Source organism: Ovis aries, chromosome 1 (assembly GCF_016772045.2).
Source record: "Ovis aries strain OAR_USU_Benz2616 breed Rambouillet chromosome 1, ARS-UI_Ramb_v3.0, whole genome shotgun sequence".
In the NCBI taxonomy this organism is placed as follows: domain Eukaryota; kingdom Metazoa; phylum Chordata; class Mammalia; order Artiodactyla; family Bovidae; genus Ovis; species Ovis aries.
This window is the reverse complement of record NC_056054.1, coordinates 13,918,118-13,938,143: the sequence shown is the minus strand read 5'-3', so window position 1 is coordinate 13,938,143 and position 20,026 is coordinate 13,918,118. Positions and strand designations below refer to the sequence as shown.

At 42.4% G+C, this 20,026-nt stretch overlaps 1 protein-coding gene across 6 annotated transcripts in view; it reads right to left on the bottom strand.

The window, feature by feature from the left end:
* The window catches only part of MACF1 (microtubule actin crosslinking factor 1), a 326,239-nt gene that overhangs the window by 186,848 nt on the left and 119,365 nt on the right, over positions 1-20,026 (bottom strand). For all 6 annotated transcript variants that reach the window (XM_060395413.1, XM_060395429.1, XM_060395401.1 and 3 more), the window contains exons 3-5: positions 15,371-15,460; positions 11,475-11,552; positions 7,988-8,080 (exon numbers count right to left, since the gene is read on the bottom strand). In XM_060395413.1, coding sequence (XP_060251396.1) covers positions 7,988-8,080; positions 11,475-11,552; positions 15,371-15,460 — 261 coding nt within the window. The remainder of the gene's footprint in view (positions 1-7,987; positions 8,081-11,474; positions 11,553-15,370; positions 15,461-20,026) is intronic.

Here is a 20,026-nt window from a genome sequence, read left to right as displayed (position 1 = left end):
TGTTTACTGCCCACAGGGCTCCTATAGAGACAGGGGGCATGAAAGACTCCAGAGCTCATTCATTCATTCCACAAATAAGAAAAAATGCCTCATCTATATGCCAAGCACTAAGTGTCATAAAGAATTAAAAAATGTAAACCTTGAATCTGCCTGGCTAAGACCACTCTTGACCTGACCTCCCAGACTTAAAATTTCCAAGTGCTAAACATACACTAGTATTTAATAAACACTTGAAAGTTGGAAAGCTAATTTTTTCAGATTCTGATTTTTCAAGAACTTTTCTTCTAGGAAAACCATAAATCCTAACAGGTACCTTAAAACAGGCTTGGACAAAACCAAGAGATAAGAAATTCTACTATTAGTATCTGCATCAGTTCAGTTCAGTTCAGTCGCTCAGTCATGTCTGACTCTTTGCGACCCCATGAATCGCAGCACGCCAGGCCTCCCTGTCCATCACCAACTCCCGGAGTTCACTCAGACTCACGTCCATCGAGTCGGTGATACCATCCAGCCATCTCATCCTCTGTCGTCCCCTTCTCCTCCTGCCCCTAATCACTCCCAGCATCAGAGTTGTTTCCAATGAGTCAACTCTTCGCATGAGGTGGCCAAAGTACTGGAGTTTCAGCTTTAGCATCATTCCTGCCAAAGAACACCCAGGACTGATCTGCTTCAGAATGGACTGGTTGGATCTCCTTGCAGTCCAAGGGACTCTCAAGAGTCTTCTTCAACACCACAGTTCAAAAGCATATGTAACCTAAAAAAGTCAGTTGGTCTCTGTGTTTCGGCTTCCTCATTGGAACAATGGGCACAGGAAAACAGACATCATAGTCTATCCATCTGGTCTACCTACCCCACAGCTTTGAGAAGATCAATGTCATACAATATCCATTCATTTAATGAGTATTTATTGAATGCCTACTCTAATCCAGGCAAAGAAGAAAATAAGAGATGAAATCACTGCCATATTCAAGCTTGTATCCTAGGGCAGGGATCCAGAAAACAACCAACCACATTAGCAACCCTGTAAGTCATACCAGGCTTCTGAGAGTGACTGGCAAAACAAAAAGGGTACAGAAGAAAGAAAAAGAGAGCATGCAGCCCACCAACAGGTATCTAGCCACAAAACTCACTTTCCCATATGCATAAGGACAGATGTTTACTGCAGCAATGAATGTCTCCTTCATACAAATACATAATTTACTGCAAATAATAATAGCTGTGTTACACAGCTGCAGGGGGCTTCACTCAAATAATAGACAATGTAAACTAGTTAAAATAAGCAAATCAGGTCCTCCTTTATCAACATGAATATACCCCCAAAACATGGTTAAAAAAAACCCCAGAAAACAGGATATATAGAAGATATGATGTGTCTGCTATTAAAAAAAAAAAGACACTCATCTGTCATAAAAGTACAAAAGCATATACAAGAATGATACACTTCAACTTCAGGATAGTATTTACCTGGGGGATGAAGGAACAAGAAAGTTTCTGTATCTGAAATTTTTTTTTTTTAAGAGAAAGGAAAAAAATCTGAAGCAAATATAAATATTCACATCTGTTTAATTCTGAGAGTGACTACACACACAAAGATCTGTTATATACTTTTCTGCACTTCTCTGGGTTATTAAAAGTTTCATTAATTAAAAACTCAAATTAAATTTTTTTTAAACGTCAACCATTTATTTCCCATTTAGTGTGTATCTTTTTAGTATGTGTTAAAATGGAAACCATTAATCTCTAAAAAAGTTACCAGTCTCATCAGCAGTAGCAAATGTCTACTCTGGAATTGGCCTCTCCTTCAACTGAATACTCTCTCGAGATGACAACCACCACCTATGTATCTCCATCATGAATCTATTTCATAAACACCAATAACAGAGACTGGCTATAACAACTATTTTTGTTGTTGTTCAGTCATGTCCGACTTTTTGCAACCCCACGGACTGCAATACGCCAGGCTTCCCTGTCCTTCACTATAACCGGGAGATTGCTCAAACTCATGTTCATCGGGTCAGTGATGCCATCCAACCATCTCATTCTCTGTCATCCCCTTCACCTCATGCCCTTATCTTCCCCAGCATCAGGGTCTCTTCCAACGAGTTAGCTTTTTGCATCAGGTAGCCAAAATATTGGAGCTTTAGCTTCAGTACCAGTCCTTCCAATGAATATTCAGGCTTGATTTCCTTTAGGATTGACTGATTTGCTCTCCTTGCTGTCTAGGGGACTCTCAAGAGTCTTCTCTAGCACTGCAGTTCGAAAGCATCAATTTCAATTCTTCGGTGTTCAGGTTTCTTTATAGTCCAACTCTCACATCCATACATGACTACTGGAGAACCACAGCTTTGATTATATGGGCCTTTGTTGGCAAAGCGATGTCTCTGCTTTTCTTCCAAGGAGCAAGTGTCTTTTAATTTCATGGTTGCAGTCACCGTCTGCAGTGATTTTGGAGTCCAAAAAAATAAAGTCTCTCACTGTTCCCATCCCCCCCCCCATCTGTTTGCCAGTAAGTGATGGGACAGGATGCCATGATCTTAGTTTTTGGAATGACTATTTCACTGATCTCCTAACATTTGATAGTTCTTCTCTGCATTTTTATTTGGCTTTATATACCATGCACTCTTGATGAGAACAGCTAGCACAGAACAGTCAGCTCAATAATGAAAGACTAGAAAATCACAATGATAGATAACTAGCAAGAGACACATCACTTCCTATCTATAGCAAGACAGGACAGAAGTTCTACATGATCCTTTATCAGTTAACCAAAAGTTTTGTAAGCAGGGAACCTTTCCCCACACTTCTAAACACTTAGCTAATTAATAGGCAAATGCCAAGCCTTCAAGAACAGCAAAGAAAAGTAATTAGTAGTTAGTTGCATCTGGGAAAATACTCTGGCAACAGAACTTCCTTCCATAAGAAGATAAAATTCAGCTCTGCTGAAATAGTGAACAGAGAAAAGCAGGTAGCCAGTCTGCATCAGCAGACAGACTAGGGCAAACCTGTTCACACCTTTCAGTAAAATCAGTAACAGCAGAGAACAGCAGGCTAGGTCAAAAATCCATGAAGTTATAAGCTTCACTAATAATTATAATAGGCTACTACCAATAATTGCTGCCAATTATTGAGTGCAGGCTGTGTTCCCTCATCCTTTCCCATATCTTCCTGATTCTTTAAACCTCTATCAAGTTAATTCATGGTATGTCTCCTCTCACTCCTTTGAATTATGCAGTCAAACTGGAGTGATTCTGTACCTAGTTTAACTTTGAATCTCCCACAGACTCTACCTAAGACCTTGCTCATAGCTGGACCTCAGTAAATGTTTATGGAATTCAGTTAAAAAACATATTTTCCAGAAAACTAAAACCACAAGGTGATGCAGTTCACACTTTCTGTGATGGCTATCACCAAAAAGACAGACAGTGATAATGACAGGGATAGGGAGAAACAGGAGCCCACACAATTGGGCTAGTGGGAATATAAAATGCAGCAGCCACTTTGGAAGACAGTCTGGCAGTTTCTTAAAAAGTTATACATAAACCTGCCGTGTGTGAGTGTGAAGTCACTCACTCGTGTCTGACTCTGTGACCCCATGGACTGTAGCCCACCAGGCTCCTCTGTCCATGGAATGTTTTAGGCAAGAGTACTGGAGTGGGTTGCCATTTCCTCCTCCAGGGAATCTTCCCAATCCAGGAACTGAACCTGGGTCTCATATAACCCAGCATTTCCACCCATAGGTATATATCCAAAAAAGAGTGAAAACATATATCCACACAAACATTCATATCAACGTTATTTATAATGGCTAAAAAATGAAAACAACCCAAATGGCCATCAACTGCTGAACAGATAAACAAAATATATGGTATACCCACACAACAGAATCCTCCTCTGCAACAAAGGAACAAAGCACTGATACATGCTACAGCGTGGATGAACCACAAGAATATTCCTAAGTGAAAGAAGTGGGATACAAAGAGCACATATTATATTATTCTATTTAAATGAAATGTCTGGAATAAGCAAATCTATAGAAACAGAAAATAGATTCCTGGCTGCCTGAGGCTGTGGATGGGAATGGAATAACTATAAATGGCCAAGAAGGACCTTTGTGGGATGATGAAAATGTTCTAAAATTGGATTATGGTGATGGCTGTACAACTCATAAACATCATTGAATTATACCACGAAAATGGGTCAATTTTATGGTACGTAAATTCTACCTCAGTAAAGTTGTTTTTAAAAAAGAATCTACTTTTTAAAATAAACAACCAATAGGATGACCAAAAGCTGCTTTAAAACAGCTGGAAAGAGAAGAAACAGGATGGAGGGGGCAGAAACGAAACTCTGAACACACCTTGTATTCACTTTTTGAAATTTCCCGTTATAAGAGTATATATGATTTATATAATGCAAAATAAAATTGAAAGGGAGAACAGTAATCGCTAAAAACTGAAAAAATATAAAATACAAATGAACCTCTGTATCAGACTGATGGCTTAACAACACAGAGAGAAGTTATTTCAAATGGCTTTAATATAAAATTATTTCTATGTCCTTAGGAGATTTACACTAAAGCACAAAAAGAACTGCAAAGAAATCACAAACTTTTCAGTAATTGTGTTGTTACTAAAGCACTGTCATGGTTATTTTTATTCAAATATACAAATTTGTGCATTTATGCACATGACTTTGTATATGCACTATAATATATACATGATTTTATACATACTTGCATCCACGTGTTTGCATGTGTGTATATGGAAAAGGGAATAAGTAATATTCCCTTGCTTTGTTTGGATCAAGATTTTTAGCATAAGAAAAAAAAGAATACAAAGTCAAAGAGGTTGAATAAAACTCTAATTCTAAATACCAATTAGAAACATTATAAATTCTTGATTTCTTTTTACAAGTCAAATACAAATGTTGGCTAGTTCTGTCCACAGAAAACACCCAGAAAGAGTGACCAACCCAAGAAGCACTCAGACTGTTGTCAATAAAGAATTTCAGTTCCTTGGAGAAGCTGCTAATCCTGGGCCTGAAACAGGAAATATACAAAAAGTATCTGGAACAGCTCTTCATACAAGAAATAGAGGACATTATCAAAGACTATATGGATCATGAGGAAGGACTCAGAGTCAATGTGAAAAAACTCACTGGCCAAAGGACGAGCTGAATATTACAAAGAATGACAGCTAATATTCAATCGGAACACATTTAAGTCTGGTAGAAATCCGAGAGTCACAGTGTTACTAAGGGAAGATGAGTATCAACAATGAAACTTTCATTGGTCTTACAGAGAATCTTAAGAGAATCAACTAATTATTTCGAAAACTGTTGAAACAGAGGGCAAAATTTATCTTGCCTTTCTTAAAGGAACTATCAGAGTAATTGATGAGGTAAAGTTCTGCTTTAGGAAAAAATTTCAGAATTTTGAGTATCACCATGTTGCAACTTCTAATGAAACAATGAAACAGTAGCTGCTAAGGGTGAAAGGGTCTACAAGGAATGGATCAGGCTGGTCACACCTGAACCCACCAATTAAGCTTAACATGATGAAAAGACAGATAACAGACATTCTGATGTGCAGCAGTCAAAGTATGCAACTCGACACCACCATCCTTGCCCTGCCCCAGCACAAAAAAGGGAATCTGAATGTGATCCAGCCTCAGGTCTAGGTCCAAAGCACCAGTTTACAGACAATACAGAAGGATGCAGGAGACTGTTAGAAAACATCCAGAGACGCCACCAGCATCTTTTCCATAAACAGCACAGGACAAAAGACTGATTTCTTTAACAAACAGTTAAGGGGACAAAAAGAGGGGAAGAGAGATTTTATGCAATGTGTGGGCTTTGGATTCGAACAAGCCATTTTTAAAATGAGATAACTGGGGAAACCTAAACACTGCTTAGACATTCAATGATTTTAAGAAATTACTGATTTTTACAGAGCTATAATACTGTGCTTTGCTTAAATGAAGACTCTTTCAGAGAGACACACTGAAACACTCGCAGATGAAATCATATGATGTCTGGGACTCCTTTCAAAATAACCTACTGGAGGGTTTGATGACTGGATCAGGAAGCAGACAGTGTGACTCTGCCCACGAGTTAGTGGCTGGTGAGCTCAGTGACGAGTACACGGTCGTTCTAAACCATTTCCTCTGCATTTATCAATGTCTGAAATTTTTCATAAATGTTTAAAGAGGGAGAATTCTAGGACATTTTCTTAATGGCATGCTCAGTTAAGGACCATTATCCCCACATCTTCTGTCCCAGGAGAAGTGTAACTAGCCAATTCCGTTTGCATTCCTTGGCCCCTGAAGTCCCCTTCTGTTGAGTGAGTTGCAGTCAGGAGAAAGGGAGACACAGCAGGCAGATGCCTCTTACCTCACGGCTACAGGATAGCACTGGTGTCTCAAAGTGAGAGATGGTTTGTGGCATACAAACAACCAAAAAGATGCCTCTAGAACAGCCCGCTGTTCATAAGACTGCCAAGGGGATAACGCTATGAAAGCTCAACAAGGTTCTTGTTCCAACCCTGCCAAGGCACACTTGCCAAGTTCATGTTCCTGGTTATCCCTATATCCAAAGCATGCCTGAGGACACCCTGTGGTTCCACAAAAACACATGTTACCTCCACGCTTTCCTAAGCATACTTATGCTGCAGATTGTCAGCAGCGGCTCCAAACCAGAGCCCCAAGAAATTATAATCCCTGAGTTCTCAGAAGTTCTCAGATTCTCAGGAATTCTGGGACACCTGCTGTTCTGCATTCACCCAGCAGGTGGCGCTGACTCCCCAACTGGGACATCACAGCCACAGGGACCCTGGAGTCAGCCCCTTGAGTGAGATATTTATATAAGCCTTCTTTTCCCACCTGCTCAAGAAGTGATCCCTGTCATCTATTAGCCTTGCATACAGCAGTTGGGTATTCGAGAGTTGTCTGAGAAATAGTTTGGTTAAGTTGAGCTAACGTGATTCAAGATAGTCTTTTTTATAAAAATAGGGCTGTGACTTTCCAATAGTACCTAGACTTGAAGAGGATTTGCCTTAGGGAGAAGGAACAGGAAGGCTGTGTAACCACGTGAACACTACCAAGATGCCACTGTTCTTGGTGTGATGGACGCTACAAGATTGTGTTTACAAGCACATATCCCAAGGTGCTTGCTATGAACTGAATGTTTGTGTCCCCTCGAAACTCATATATTAAAACCATAATAGCCGTGATGCGACGGTAACTGAAGGTGCGGTCTTTTAAGAGGTAATTAGGTTTAGATGAGGTCAGGAGAGTGGAGCCTCCATAATGGGATTAACACCCTTATGAAAAGTTGAAGGGACATGAGATCTCTGTGTATGCATGCCCCAAGGAAAGGTCACCTGAGGATATAACCAGGAAGAGGGCCCTCACTAAGGAGCCAACCAAGCTAGCACCCTGATCTCAGACATCCAGCCTCCAGAACTATGAGAACTGAATGCTTGCTGCAAACCACCCAGCCTACAGTGTTCATTACGGCAGCCCAACCTGACTAAGACAGTGCTACAATTAACCAGGCTTGTTTAAGATCATTAGAGATGAAGAAAAGTCTACATCAAGCAGGATTATAAGGCTTCACCCCACCCTTCCTGAGCAACAAATCCAACATCTCGCCTCATCCCTCACATTCTGAGTCCCCAAAGAGCCAGTTTTGACTCAGCTGGGCAGACTGCTAGTAACTAGACTGTCAGTGCCAGAGCCACAGCATAAATAGGTGAAAAATCCCCCTTCGTCATGCAAATGATGAGGAAGTTCTCGGTTTACACTGCAACAGCGTTGCCTCCAGGCCAATGCTCATCTTCCATTAGAGCCCCTGCTCTGCCCCCTCCCTCATTCACTGACAGATACGGAGAAGGAAGGCTCAGTGTGCCTGTGGAAAGCAGAGCAATCTCTACCTCTGTCTAGGCCACGTCCAGACTGAACACCAGGACCCCAGACTTCACAGACCCTACCTGGAAGTGCAAGATAATGGTCCAGATCAGGCCTAGGGTCAGCTTGGGGTTGCCATCTGTGATGTCATCGTTGCGAATATTCACTAGCTTCACCTGAAAAAGAAACAAAAGCTAGTCTGAGAGCTCTGCAACTTTTTGTTTTGATTTCATTTTTTATAGATTTTCATTATTCATACGCAGTTAATTTTTTTCGGTGTACAGTTTGAGTTTTCACATCTGTATAGATTTGTGTTAACAACCACTATAATCAGGGTAACAAAACAGGAGCATCAACCCCAAAAGGCGGGACTTTGTGCAGTCAAATCCTGCCTTCACCCCTAAATCCTGGCAACCACTGATCTGTTGTTCCCAGCTTTGCTTTACCCAGAATGTTATATAAATGGTGTCCCATAGTATGTAACCTTCAGATCCTGGCTTTTTTGTACTCAGCACAATGGCCGTGAGATCCCCATCCATGTTGCTGCCTGGAGCAATAGCCTGCCCCTTTCCACTGTGGAGGAGTATTCCTGTATACCTTATACCTGTATTCTACACACAATAGTTATCCACTCCTCTACTGAAGGGATCTGGGTTGTTTCCGTGTTGGGCCAGTTATGAATAAAGCTCTTATATTCATGCACAGTTTTTTTGTGTGAGTACATGTTTTCATTTCTCTAGGGTAAATTCATAGGAGTGGGATTGCTGGGTCATATGGTATACGTTTAGCTTTGTAAGAAACTGCCAAACAATTTTCCAGCATGATTGTACCATTTTGCAATCCCACCAGCAAAGCAATTTCGCAAGCATTTGCTATTGTGAGCTGCTTTTTAATTAAGTCTTCCCAGCCCTTTTTTCTTTCTCTGTCTTATTTTTTCAAGGTTGTGAGAGAGAGAGAGATCTGCCTCCCATCCCTCACCGCTCTCTGGCCTGTCCCACCTATTCCCCTCCTCCCACAGCACTTGCCTTACTCCTCAAATCTCATTCCAGCAACACGATGTACACAGACACAGAGGCCCTTCCCCCACCAGGGTGACTAACCATCCCTGTGTGCTGGAGACTGAGGGATTTCCTGGGATGGGGGCCTTTCAGAGTGTCCTAGGAAAACCAGCCTGTTTCCACCTCCACCCCGTGAGTCTCTGTCATACCCTCATGGAGCTCCTGACAACTGTGGCAGCTGCCGTGAAGCTGCCCTTCCTTTGTCTCTTCAGCTAAACCGAAACCTTCATGTACTCAAGACCTCAGGCAGCATCCTCACTTCAACTTAATGACCGGTGCTATAGACTGAATGCTGTGTCCCTCCAAAATTCATAGGTTAAATCCTAACACCCAATCCGAAGGTATCTGGAGGTGGGACCTTTTGGGGGTGATTAGGTCTTGAGGGAATGGGATTAGTATCTTTATAAAAGAGACCCAGAAAGCTCCTTGACCTTCCCATCACATGAGGACGCTGCTAAAAGCGGTCTCAGAACCAGGACCAGCTGTGCTACAGCACATCTGCCTCCCTCTTGGACTTCTGCAGAACTATGAGAAATGAATTTCTGTTGTTTATAAGCCATCGGGCCATGATATTTTGTTACAGCAACCTGAACAACCGGGACACTGGGCGAGTTCTGCCCCTTTCCTGCATCTCTGTCTCCTCTTCTGCACACTGGGGGCAGGAGGCCCTGCTTCCTGCCTCAGTGCAGGTCTTCTCATCACTATGGCCCATAGCTGGTGGGCTGGCAGCACCAGCCAAGTACACGTTCCCCCGCCCCACTGCCGGCAGCTTTCCCTGTGGATTCTGAACACCTCCTCGGCCAAGCCACCTTCCAGTGTCTGCCAGTCCATTCCTTGGAGACCTCACACCTAACTCCTACCTTCCCTCCCACATCTTCTACCATCTCTCTTGGCAATTTTGGCATCAGCTCGATGGCCCAGGTGTCGCCCCATCTGTATAACTCAGCTGCCTTCCCACTTCGGATGACTTTCATTTTCACTCTGCTTTGGACACTTGCACAGCAACAACCTCACCATCACCAAGAACTGCTCCAGAGTTCTTTCTGCCCTTCTCTGTGTCCACTGTTCATGGCTCACATTTTTATTATATCCTAGTAACCAATCTACTCTCCATCCTTATTGAGGCTTCTAGCTAATCAATTCTTTTCAATTTACCTTGACCATTAAGGCCTTCTCTGGTTTTCTCTAACTCTACACACAGACATTCCAAGGATGCTTTCTCTAGTCCCCTGAACACTTCAACCTCTAATTCTCCTACCACTTATTTCAACAAATATTTATTAAGTGTCAATTATGGACCATTCATTACGACAGGTGATGAAGATAAAAAGGTTAAAGTAGATCACATTCTCCGTCCCCATGGGCCTACAAAGCATTACAGCAAACAGAGAAATAACAATAAAGTCATAAGTATTATGTTAGAAGCAAACGGCTATGGGAGTACACAGACAGAGAATTTCCCAAGTTAATGAGAATTACTGATAAGAGTGGCAAAAATGAACTAACTCTAAAAATATGCACACCATGTCATGCCATTGTGACCAGCGCTGCTGCCTGGCAACTGTAGTTATACCAAATCTTTCCAAATAGCTCTCTAGGCAGATGAACTCTGACTCCCTCGTCCATCCACTTTCCTCTCTTTCACAAACCTTCCCTGTATGGGCATTTTCCTTTCCTTTTCAAAGAAGTTACATCAGCTGTGCTCTGGATCTCATCCCTCAATCCCTGGACTTGGTTCCATCAGTTAGGGAGTCATGGGAAGGATGGTGTGTAGAAAGCAGCATGAAAGGAGCATTTTAAAAATGTGCAGGAGACCTGGGTGGAAGTCCCAGGTTTGCTCTCACTTCTGTGATCTAGGGCAGGTCATTTCTCAGTTTCCTTTCGTAGGAAATGAAAAGGCTGGACTAGCGATCTCCAAGGCGTCCTCCAGGGCTAACCTGCTCTGACACACACTCTTCGCTCTCATTCTGGTCTCTTCTCTTTGCTAGCTTCTCCTAGGTCTAAAACTGTGCTTCTGTCTTCCTTCCTTCCTATCTAGGGTGGGAATAGCTTCTTTACTAAACACTCCTCTGCTCTATTGAGCCTGGTCTCTGAGGTCACCAGTGCTGCACAGCTGAGAGCTTCCCCTCCAGCCCCACGTGCCGTTCAACCAGCCTGACGTCCCCTCATCCAGTTCTCATGATGATGAAGCACTCTGGTGTCCCCTCTTCCTGGATGATGTACCTTTCCCCATCTTCTTTGCTGGTTTATTGCTCATCTTCCCTTTGGCCTCCACCTGAGTAGAGGTGAGTCAATCTTTCGCATCTTGCTCTTTTTAAGACTTTCCCTCTCAGACAGGCCACACTGTGTAAGATTTGTCCAGACACGATACAGCCGCTCACTAGCAAGCAAGACTCGGAACTGTATCAGTCGGATTTACTGAGGACTTACCAGGGGCAATGAGAACGTCCCTAAACAGGGATCCGATACCAACTTTCCCCGGCAGAGTCAGGGACACACGGGACGCTCTTACCTGTCGCTGCTTTAGGAAGTCCAGGGCAATCTGCACATTCTGCAGCCTGTGAAAACGCATCCTGCCCTTCTCCCGGGGCTGCAAACAAACAAACAAAAGGGATGTTAGTTTCAGCGACACCAATTTACCCATGCAGATCCCTTTCTGCTTTCATTTCAAGAACTAAAAGACCACAAACAATTCCCATGACTGAAGCCAGGCGTGGGAGCGTCACACAAAGCACCCCTCCAGGCAGGACCTGTGTGTGTTTTCACCATGCTCGGTGAGACCCCAAAATGCCTCGTTTACCACTCGGATCCCCGTGAACACACGGCACGGTTGAATGCAAATGCCGAAGTAGTGCCGCAGCATCTCTACAGGCCCCTCTGCAGCCATACGTGGCAGAACTCGGTTCTGGATGTGAGGTTAATGCACACAAAGATTTGCTCCCAGAACCACAGTAAAATGTTACTGTAAGGGAAGGGTAAAAGCCCTAGTTACAGGTTGCTCAGTAATGGACAGCACCAACCATATTACAACCTGGCGAAAGAAACCAGAGGCAGTCAATCTTACACCAGGGAACGAGGCGCTACACATGATCGGTAAGCGGAAAACCCTAAAATGAAAGGCAGGAATCAAGAAGGAACCTAGTTCCCAGGAAGACAAAGTAGGAAAGCCACCTTTTACCCCAGTTTGAAAAACCCAGACCTCGATGGTGTAGGGTTCTTCAACACAGTACTCCAAGGAAAGGTATTTCCTGCCACGCTCAGTCCGGGGTGTCACACAAGCCACAGTGGAGAGTCCACCTCCACCCAGTGCCTCTGGCATCACCAGCGCCCACCCATCCCACCCATCCAAAAGTGCATGGAATCGGTTTCTCCAGTGAGCACAGGCAGGGGTGGCTATCCACGCCTGGCATGTCTTGTCCTGCTCACTTTCCCATGGATCCCCCCTGCCCCACTACAATTGGGACTAAAACATCACTCTCACTAGACGATGTCCAATTCATTTGTAAATATCAAAATGTTACTAATTGAAGGCCAATAAGACACAAGGTAGCACCTGCACAGAGGAAACACTGCCCCAGGTTGGATGGGCAAAAAGTAACCCAGCACGTGGAAGGATGGGGTAGAAGCATCTCTGTGGGGGTCCCTCAATCCTTCTAAGCAAGACTTTCAAACCAGAGAATCGACAGAGAAGGTGAGGCCTCTCTGTGCAATAGGATAACTTCGTAAGTCAAAGTGTTAGGAAAAACCTTCTTAGTAAGAATCTCTTCTCAGTCATTCCAGCCGAACTGATTGTGAATATGGCTTAGAAAATGACAGAGCCTGTGAAACAGAAGATGCTAAGGCAATTGGAGGGGAGATCAATGAGATGAAAAGACGACTTTAAGAGGACAGGGGATGGGGACACTGCCTGATTTCTATTTCTGGAGAAAAATCACAGGCTGTAACTTAGGGCCTGCAAGCAGAAAATGGCCCTCTTACACACTCTAATCTTTCTGCCTAAGTACTCCCTTCAGAACATGCAAGTTAAATTTCTGTCCTCTATAGCAACTAGGGATGTTATTGACCAAGGCAGAGTATGCCCATGCAGTGAGTGGTTTGCAAACAACAGGCTCTTTTGAAAACAAATGACACGGTGTGTGGTGAGAACCTAGTGGCCAGAGAGGTGGAGAGCAAGTCGTTAGTCTGGAGTGTGGAGTCAGAAGCAGCAACTGACATGCTGTCAACTAAGCTTTCCATAATTCTGCAATCTAGACTCAGACAACACAGCAAGGCCACCAGAAAGGCATGGGTCTCCAGGTCACAAATGGACTTGACGCCGCCAAACATCATTATTCTTTTTGTGCCAGCTACTTGCAGATAAGCAAAACAATTCCCACTCTGGGATCGTCTAACAGTGGCATGAGGCACAATTAGTTTTAACCACTTTCTTTGGGACCCAAATTCCCAGGTGCACAGGGAAGAAGGCAATTGGTAAGTGAGCTACTTGGGGACCTAGAGAACCCCAAACCCTCTGATGGCCCTGCAGCGCCGGTTGGGACGCTGGTGTCCCCAGGAGGACCTACGACATCATCATCATCTTCCTCCTCCTGCTCCTCGCTGTTTGCACGCCGCCAGGAGGGCATGCTCACCAGGCGGAGGGTCTTCAGCCCTGCCGGCTCCTTTGGCCACCAACCAAGGCAAAGACGTGACAGAGTTAACAGGAAATTCACAACACATAAATGAAAAGGAAATGAACGCAGGAAAAAAAAAAAGATGACAATAAACTTGAAAATACCCTCCCACCGCCACAAAGATGCAAAACAAAATTGAGACCAGAACAGATGGTTATACTGAACACTTCTTATGTTGAAACACAGCTTTAACTCTCCACAGGCCATCCATTCTCCCTCCTTTTGTGAATCAAGTAAGGGAGAATGCATGATGAGAATAACCAGAAGGAGATATTTGGGTGGTTTCTGGTGAAAAGATCATTATTTTACAACTATCTCCATAAACACCTGTAGGTCTTCAAAGGCTGGCGAAAGAAATCAGATTGGAGTGGTTTCAACCTGTTTTGTAAGCAACATCACTGCAAAGGATCACTTTTCAATATAAAATCACTACAAGTTCATCAAATGTATCAGCCAAATTGCCTCAAATATAATTTCGTGAGCACTTTTAAGTCCAACATAGTGAAAGTAAAATTCTGACTACTTAGGAGATTTATAAATGAGGGCCAGAGAAGAACTAGAATTCGTAGGTACTAGCTATGTCAACAAAAGCATCTGTCAATTTTAGGTCATTATAAATTATTTTTTTAAAAAAAGAAAAGAAACCAAAACAAAGGACCCCAGGAAAGCCAAGCCCAATCCTGAAAGCAGCTGACTATTACGTAGGGAGAGAAATCTAATGTGTCAGATCCTACTCTAGAATTCACCAAAGACAGAGAGTGTGCCAGCTCCCTCCATAGACTCCCTGAGCCCTCCTCTCCAGGGCGCACCTCTCCCAGGTGTCTCCACACTCAGCCCTGGCCTTTTCTAAATGAAAAGGCGTGTTGTCTACAACACTCTAGACAGAGCAGGAGCTGCACAGAATCACAGGCTCAAGTTAGGCTCCCACATGTGAAACGACGAGCCCACGGTGAGGCCAAGCTGATCCCTTCAACAAAGTGAGGACAAGAGCTGATAAGCCAAGAGGTTCCGACAGGCTTTGTCCTCAGACAGGTAACTGTTTCCATAAGCCACATTTAATACATGTGGGGAGGATGCAGGCGTATCTAATTATCCAAGGAGCCCAGATGTACAGCATCTGGGGCTATGCTCAGACATCAACTTCAGCTCTTCTTCAAACCTGTGACAGACAATGAATTCCAGAAGGGAGGAAGTTAGGCCGTTTGGGAAACAATGACTCTAAACACCTGGGCTTTTACATGTAAATCTCAGCTCTTTGTTGAATATAGAAAATAAAGTAATTCACAGTAGAAGGGAAAATAGGAGGAATCTGTGTAGACTAGAAATAACACTGTAGGAAGGAAAACACACCTAATTAAAAAATCTTAAAGCGAGAATCTACTATTCCTGAAATACTAGCATGTATAAATAGATAAAGAACAAGGAGAAATCATGAAAATATAAAAGTAATACACCAATACTGGATTCCATCAAGAAATGAAAATTTAAAAAAAAAACAAACCAGAATTTAAAAAAAGAAATAAGAATATACGACACATTAGGTTAAATTAAAATGAACTTGTATCATTTGTAAAGTGTTACGTCTGAGTTAGAAATAAAGGCCAGCAATCACCTCCTCTACTTTTCCTCCCATGTAACAGAAGTGACAGCCACCGCCCCAGCACTCAACACGATGGACCTATGTCATTAATAGGGCCACACCTGGGAAGTCACCCAGTAGGAGGAGAGAGAAGCTCACCAGTTTGATGCCCGAGAGGACCTCCAGCAGAGAGATCAGGTTATGGCCATCCCGCAGGTCTTCATAAAGGTCATTTATGTGCTTGCGGACCTGCGCATGAGAGCAAAACAAGACCGATTTTTATTTGATCTTGAATTATTTCATTATCCACACAAGTTCTTATGGCTCTATGTAAACACAAATTAAAGAGTTTGAAACTAAAAACAATAAACGATTCAGGAATATTCAGGTTGGAATACAATACATGTGGGACGGTAACACTTAACAGAGGCTTATATGTGTTTTTTTTAATTGAGGCCAGACCTATTACATATACCAGTCGACCCTGAATGATATTCCATAAAGTTTGGCCACGTCTTGATCATCCCGAAACATCTCAGGAATTATTATGGACAAAAATATGATACAACAGCCAGTGACGGACACATGAGACCCGTCAGAGTCAGTACAGCCCTCCAGAGGGCTACAAAGGAAATCAAAACGCAGACACTCAGTGTTCCATGGGGTGTAGCTTTCAGTTAACCCCCTTTTTACCCAATACCTATAAATAAATAAATAGTGAATTTGAGAATTCTTTTCCTTTGGGGAAAAATAATTCTAATTTTGTAACTGAAACTAAGGAAAAACAAATATCACTTTAGAAAAATGTGTGGGTAATGTCAAACACTAAATGCTTTAGATGTTATCTCACCTACCCCTAACATCTGTAAGGTGGGCATCATTATATCACACATTATTACTATTATTATTATATTATGCCTATTTTACATATGAGGCAATGAGGCACAAAGAGGTTAAGTAACTTGCCCTAAGGTCAAAACTAAGTGGAAAAACTGACCTCAGTTTCATCTTTCTGATTTTAGCCTTTGCCATTACAACAAGGCTTTGTAATCAGCCATAATCTCATTCTATTTATTTAATCCAAACAACTGCCCTGTGAAGTTCCTATTTCATAAGAGAAACTTCCTATTTTATAAGAAAAACTGAGGAAGCTAAGGCTCTGAGAAGTTATGGTCACACAACTTTAGGACGTGGCTACTATGACTGATCCATTCCAAGTCTACTGACAACTTCATTGAGTGTTGTACAAACAGAATCAGAAGACCAGTGGAAATTGTAAGAAGGAAGACCCTTTACAGTATACATAACTTTCTAGGCAACAAGAGGAAGGGTTACTCTAGAAGTAGCGGCTTTCTAGTCACTGGAGTTTTTCAAGCAAGGGCTGGGATACTGGGATGTCTAACATTCACATGGAAGCCTGAACTGTAAGTCTTTCCGACTGTAATATTCTAGCATTCAAAACTGAGAATCTGAACAGACAAAGGCTGGAAACATCTTGGTGGACTTCCTAGAAGAGAAAGGACTTGAAGGGTAGAAAATGTTTGATAGAAAGAAAGAGGATGGGAAAATCACATCAGACTACAAAGCAGGAGGGTGCAAATATGAAGGATGCACATGTTTACACCTGTACGTGTAGGGCTAAGAAGCTGACACACAGATAACCCAATCGGAGGAAACAGTTCATTACCAATTAAATAACAGCTTTCAAACCTTTAAAGAATATTTAGCCTTTTTTGTGATACTGACAATGACATGATACACTTTTTAGTTTAATCTTCAATATTAACATTTTCTCCCTCACTTTCTTAAGTTTAGACAATAAATGAAGCAATACATTTAGCTCAGACTTGTACCACTTATTCATTTCCATGGTGTAAACACTCCTGCCATGCTGGGGAGAGATGTAGAGTAGCACACCAGTGCAGAGTATTTCCACCAGAAAGAGACAACAGACATAACTAACCTCAAGGTCACAGATGATGATAATGTAGTGAAGTATCTAAGAAGGAATGAATTTTGGGTATTTATTACCTTCGTTTTAAATATAATTCAAGTGTAAGTTTATATAATTTAACTTATGATCGTGGCTGTGCTTAGAAAATAGCTCACAAGACTCCTGAACATTCGCTATTCGGCTCTCACAAGGCCACGAAAGCCGGCCGTGACATACGGGTGGCTCTAAAATCTTAAGACTCCTCCCTCAAGTGGGTCCAAGGGTTCAGGCTTGGGGCCTGGGACAACCCCAGTGCGCCACTCATGGAAATTAGCAGGTCAGAAGGCTTGGAAAGGGAGTCGGTTCTGACAAGTGCAGTCTTAAACATGCTGAGTATAAAACGCCAGCAAAAGAGCTACAAATGGAAATGTTCTGGAAGCAGCTGGAAGTGCCAGAATCCAACCCGGGTCAGCTGAGAACTCGAGCTTAGAAGCCATATGCACTGAGGTGCTAGCTAAACACATGGGAAATGCTGGGCCTCCTGGGCTGGGGCAACAAGAAAAAAACCAGAGTGCTAAGGACTGAGCCTGAGGGAATAGCCGAAATTAGAAGGCAGGAGATGGGAAAGCAATCAACAAAGGACGGGGCGATGGGGGAAAGGCAGCGGAAGAGTCAGGCAACAAACAAGGAAGGAAAACCGAGGGAGAGACCATCACCGTATCCGCTACAGGACAAGGAGGATGAAGACTGAGAAACGGTTTCTGCGTTTTCCTACAGATCAGAGGGCTTTCGTGAGAATAATTTTCTGGAAAGTGGGGGGATGGAAATCAGGTTACAAACAAACAAAAGACTTTTAAAAGCCAGAAATTATTAAATAGTTGATATTAAGGGTTAAGAGAAGAGACAACAATGAGCGATTTATTTTTGGCAGCTAAGACCTGAATATAGGGTATAAAAATCGGGAGTGGTCAAGGAGTAATTATTTAAATAAATTATATAGGGCTGTGAACCAGATGAGACCATGTTCTCAATGGGACACCAAACACCAGAGTGCTGAACAGAAAAAGGGGGCCCTTAAAGTGTAAAGGTCAGTTTTACATCAGAGCTCCAATATTTCCTTCTGAAAATTCCAGTTAAGTTTTATACCTGTGAACAGTAAAGTTGAACCTTACAAGAAATTCAGATGAGAACTAGTTTACTAAGTTTCTCAGTATTTGTGTGAATATAATAACTAAGTACCTATGGAAAACAGCAGAGAGGTATAGACAGAAGTAATGGGGGAGGTGAGTGTAGTGAGATTTTTCGCCCCTTAGAGAATTTTCAGCAGAGAATAGCTGTCTGTTTCTGAAGCGCACTGGACACAGCTCTGCCGAGACAAGGATAAAGAACTAGCCAACACTTACTAGTGCTTTTACATCAGAAAAGTGTCAGATGCAGAGGTGAGATTTTGGAGGGCTCAGCTAACATACCAAGATCATACAGCTAGTAAATGACCAGGCCAATCAAATCCAGGTTTCCCCCATTCTAAAGTCTTTACCTCTTTTGTACATACTGGGTTGCCTCTAAAGTGTTCCACAAATCTCTCAAGAGAAAGTCCGGTGGACTAAGTACCAGAATATGAGGGGCAGCCAGCTAGGGCCAAGAGTGCTTAGGAGCCATCCACAGGCATGCTTCTTTCCAGCAATCATGCCACTCTGTTAACAAATAAGATGCGCGCAAAACTTCAACTGTCCAGGTCCCTGCCTGTTTGTAGTCCCTGTGAAAATCACCATCAAAACTGGTCCTTTAGAAATCTCCAAGGAGTATATACAAATGGCTAACAAACTCATGAGAAGATGCTCACTATCAGTAGCCATAAGGAAAATGTAAATCAAACTACAGACAGACACCACTTCACACTGACTAGAATGGCTATAATCAAAAAGACAAATAATAAGTGCTGGTGAAGCTACAGAGAAACTGGAACCCTCATAACACTCCTAGTGAGAATATAAAATGGTGCAGCTGCTTTGGAAAACAGCCTGAGAGTTCCTTAAAAGGCGAAACACAAGTTACCGTATGACTCAGGAATTCCACTCCTAGGTATATATTCGAAAGAATTAAAAACATATGTTCAGAAAAAATAATTTGTATATGAATGAATGTTCATAGCAGCATTCTTTGTTCACATTAGCCAAAGACTGAAAATAACCCAAATGCCTACATATTACACTCTGAGCAAGAAACCAGTTACAAACAACCACACGCTGTATGAGTCCATTTACGCGAGATGTTTAGAATCAGCAAACCTATAGAGACAGATAGTAAATAGACTGGTGGTTGCCTGGGGCCGGGGAAGGAATGGAGAGGTGTATAAGGAGAATGATTAAAGGGTACAGGGTTTCTTTATGGGGAATGAAGAAAATAAATGTTCTAAAATTGTGGTGATGGCTGCACAATTTTGACTATAATAAGAGTCACTGGACTGTATACTTTAAATGTGTGATATGTAAACTAAATCTCAACATAGCTATTTAAAAAAATTAATGAATGACTAAATTGTCAGACAAGGCCAATCCTCCCCAATCATCATGCATTCGTAAACCAAGGAAAGCTCTGCTCTCCCAATTCTTAAAAGATTGGCTTGAGGGTATGAAAAACTAAACAGCTTCCCCCGGTTTCTGAGTGGCTTTAGCAAAGGGAATAAATTGTACTTGAGTGCTTGGTATCAGAATCTGAGCTCAAAGGGACTTTAAAGATTACTTAATGCCTACAGATGAGAAATGCATTGTCTAGAGAAGTTACGTAGCGGTGTAAAATCATTTAGCTGGAAAGTGTCAGATCGCTGTCTCTTGACTCTGTGTTCACTGCTTTTTCCCTTCACAAGGCTTCCATGATGCTTG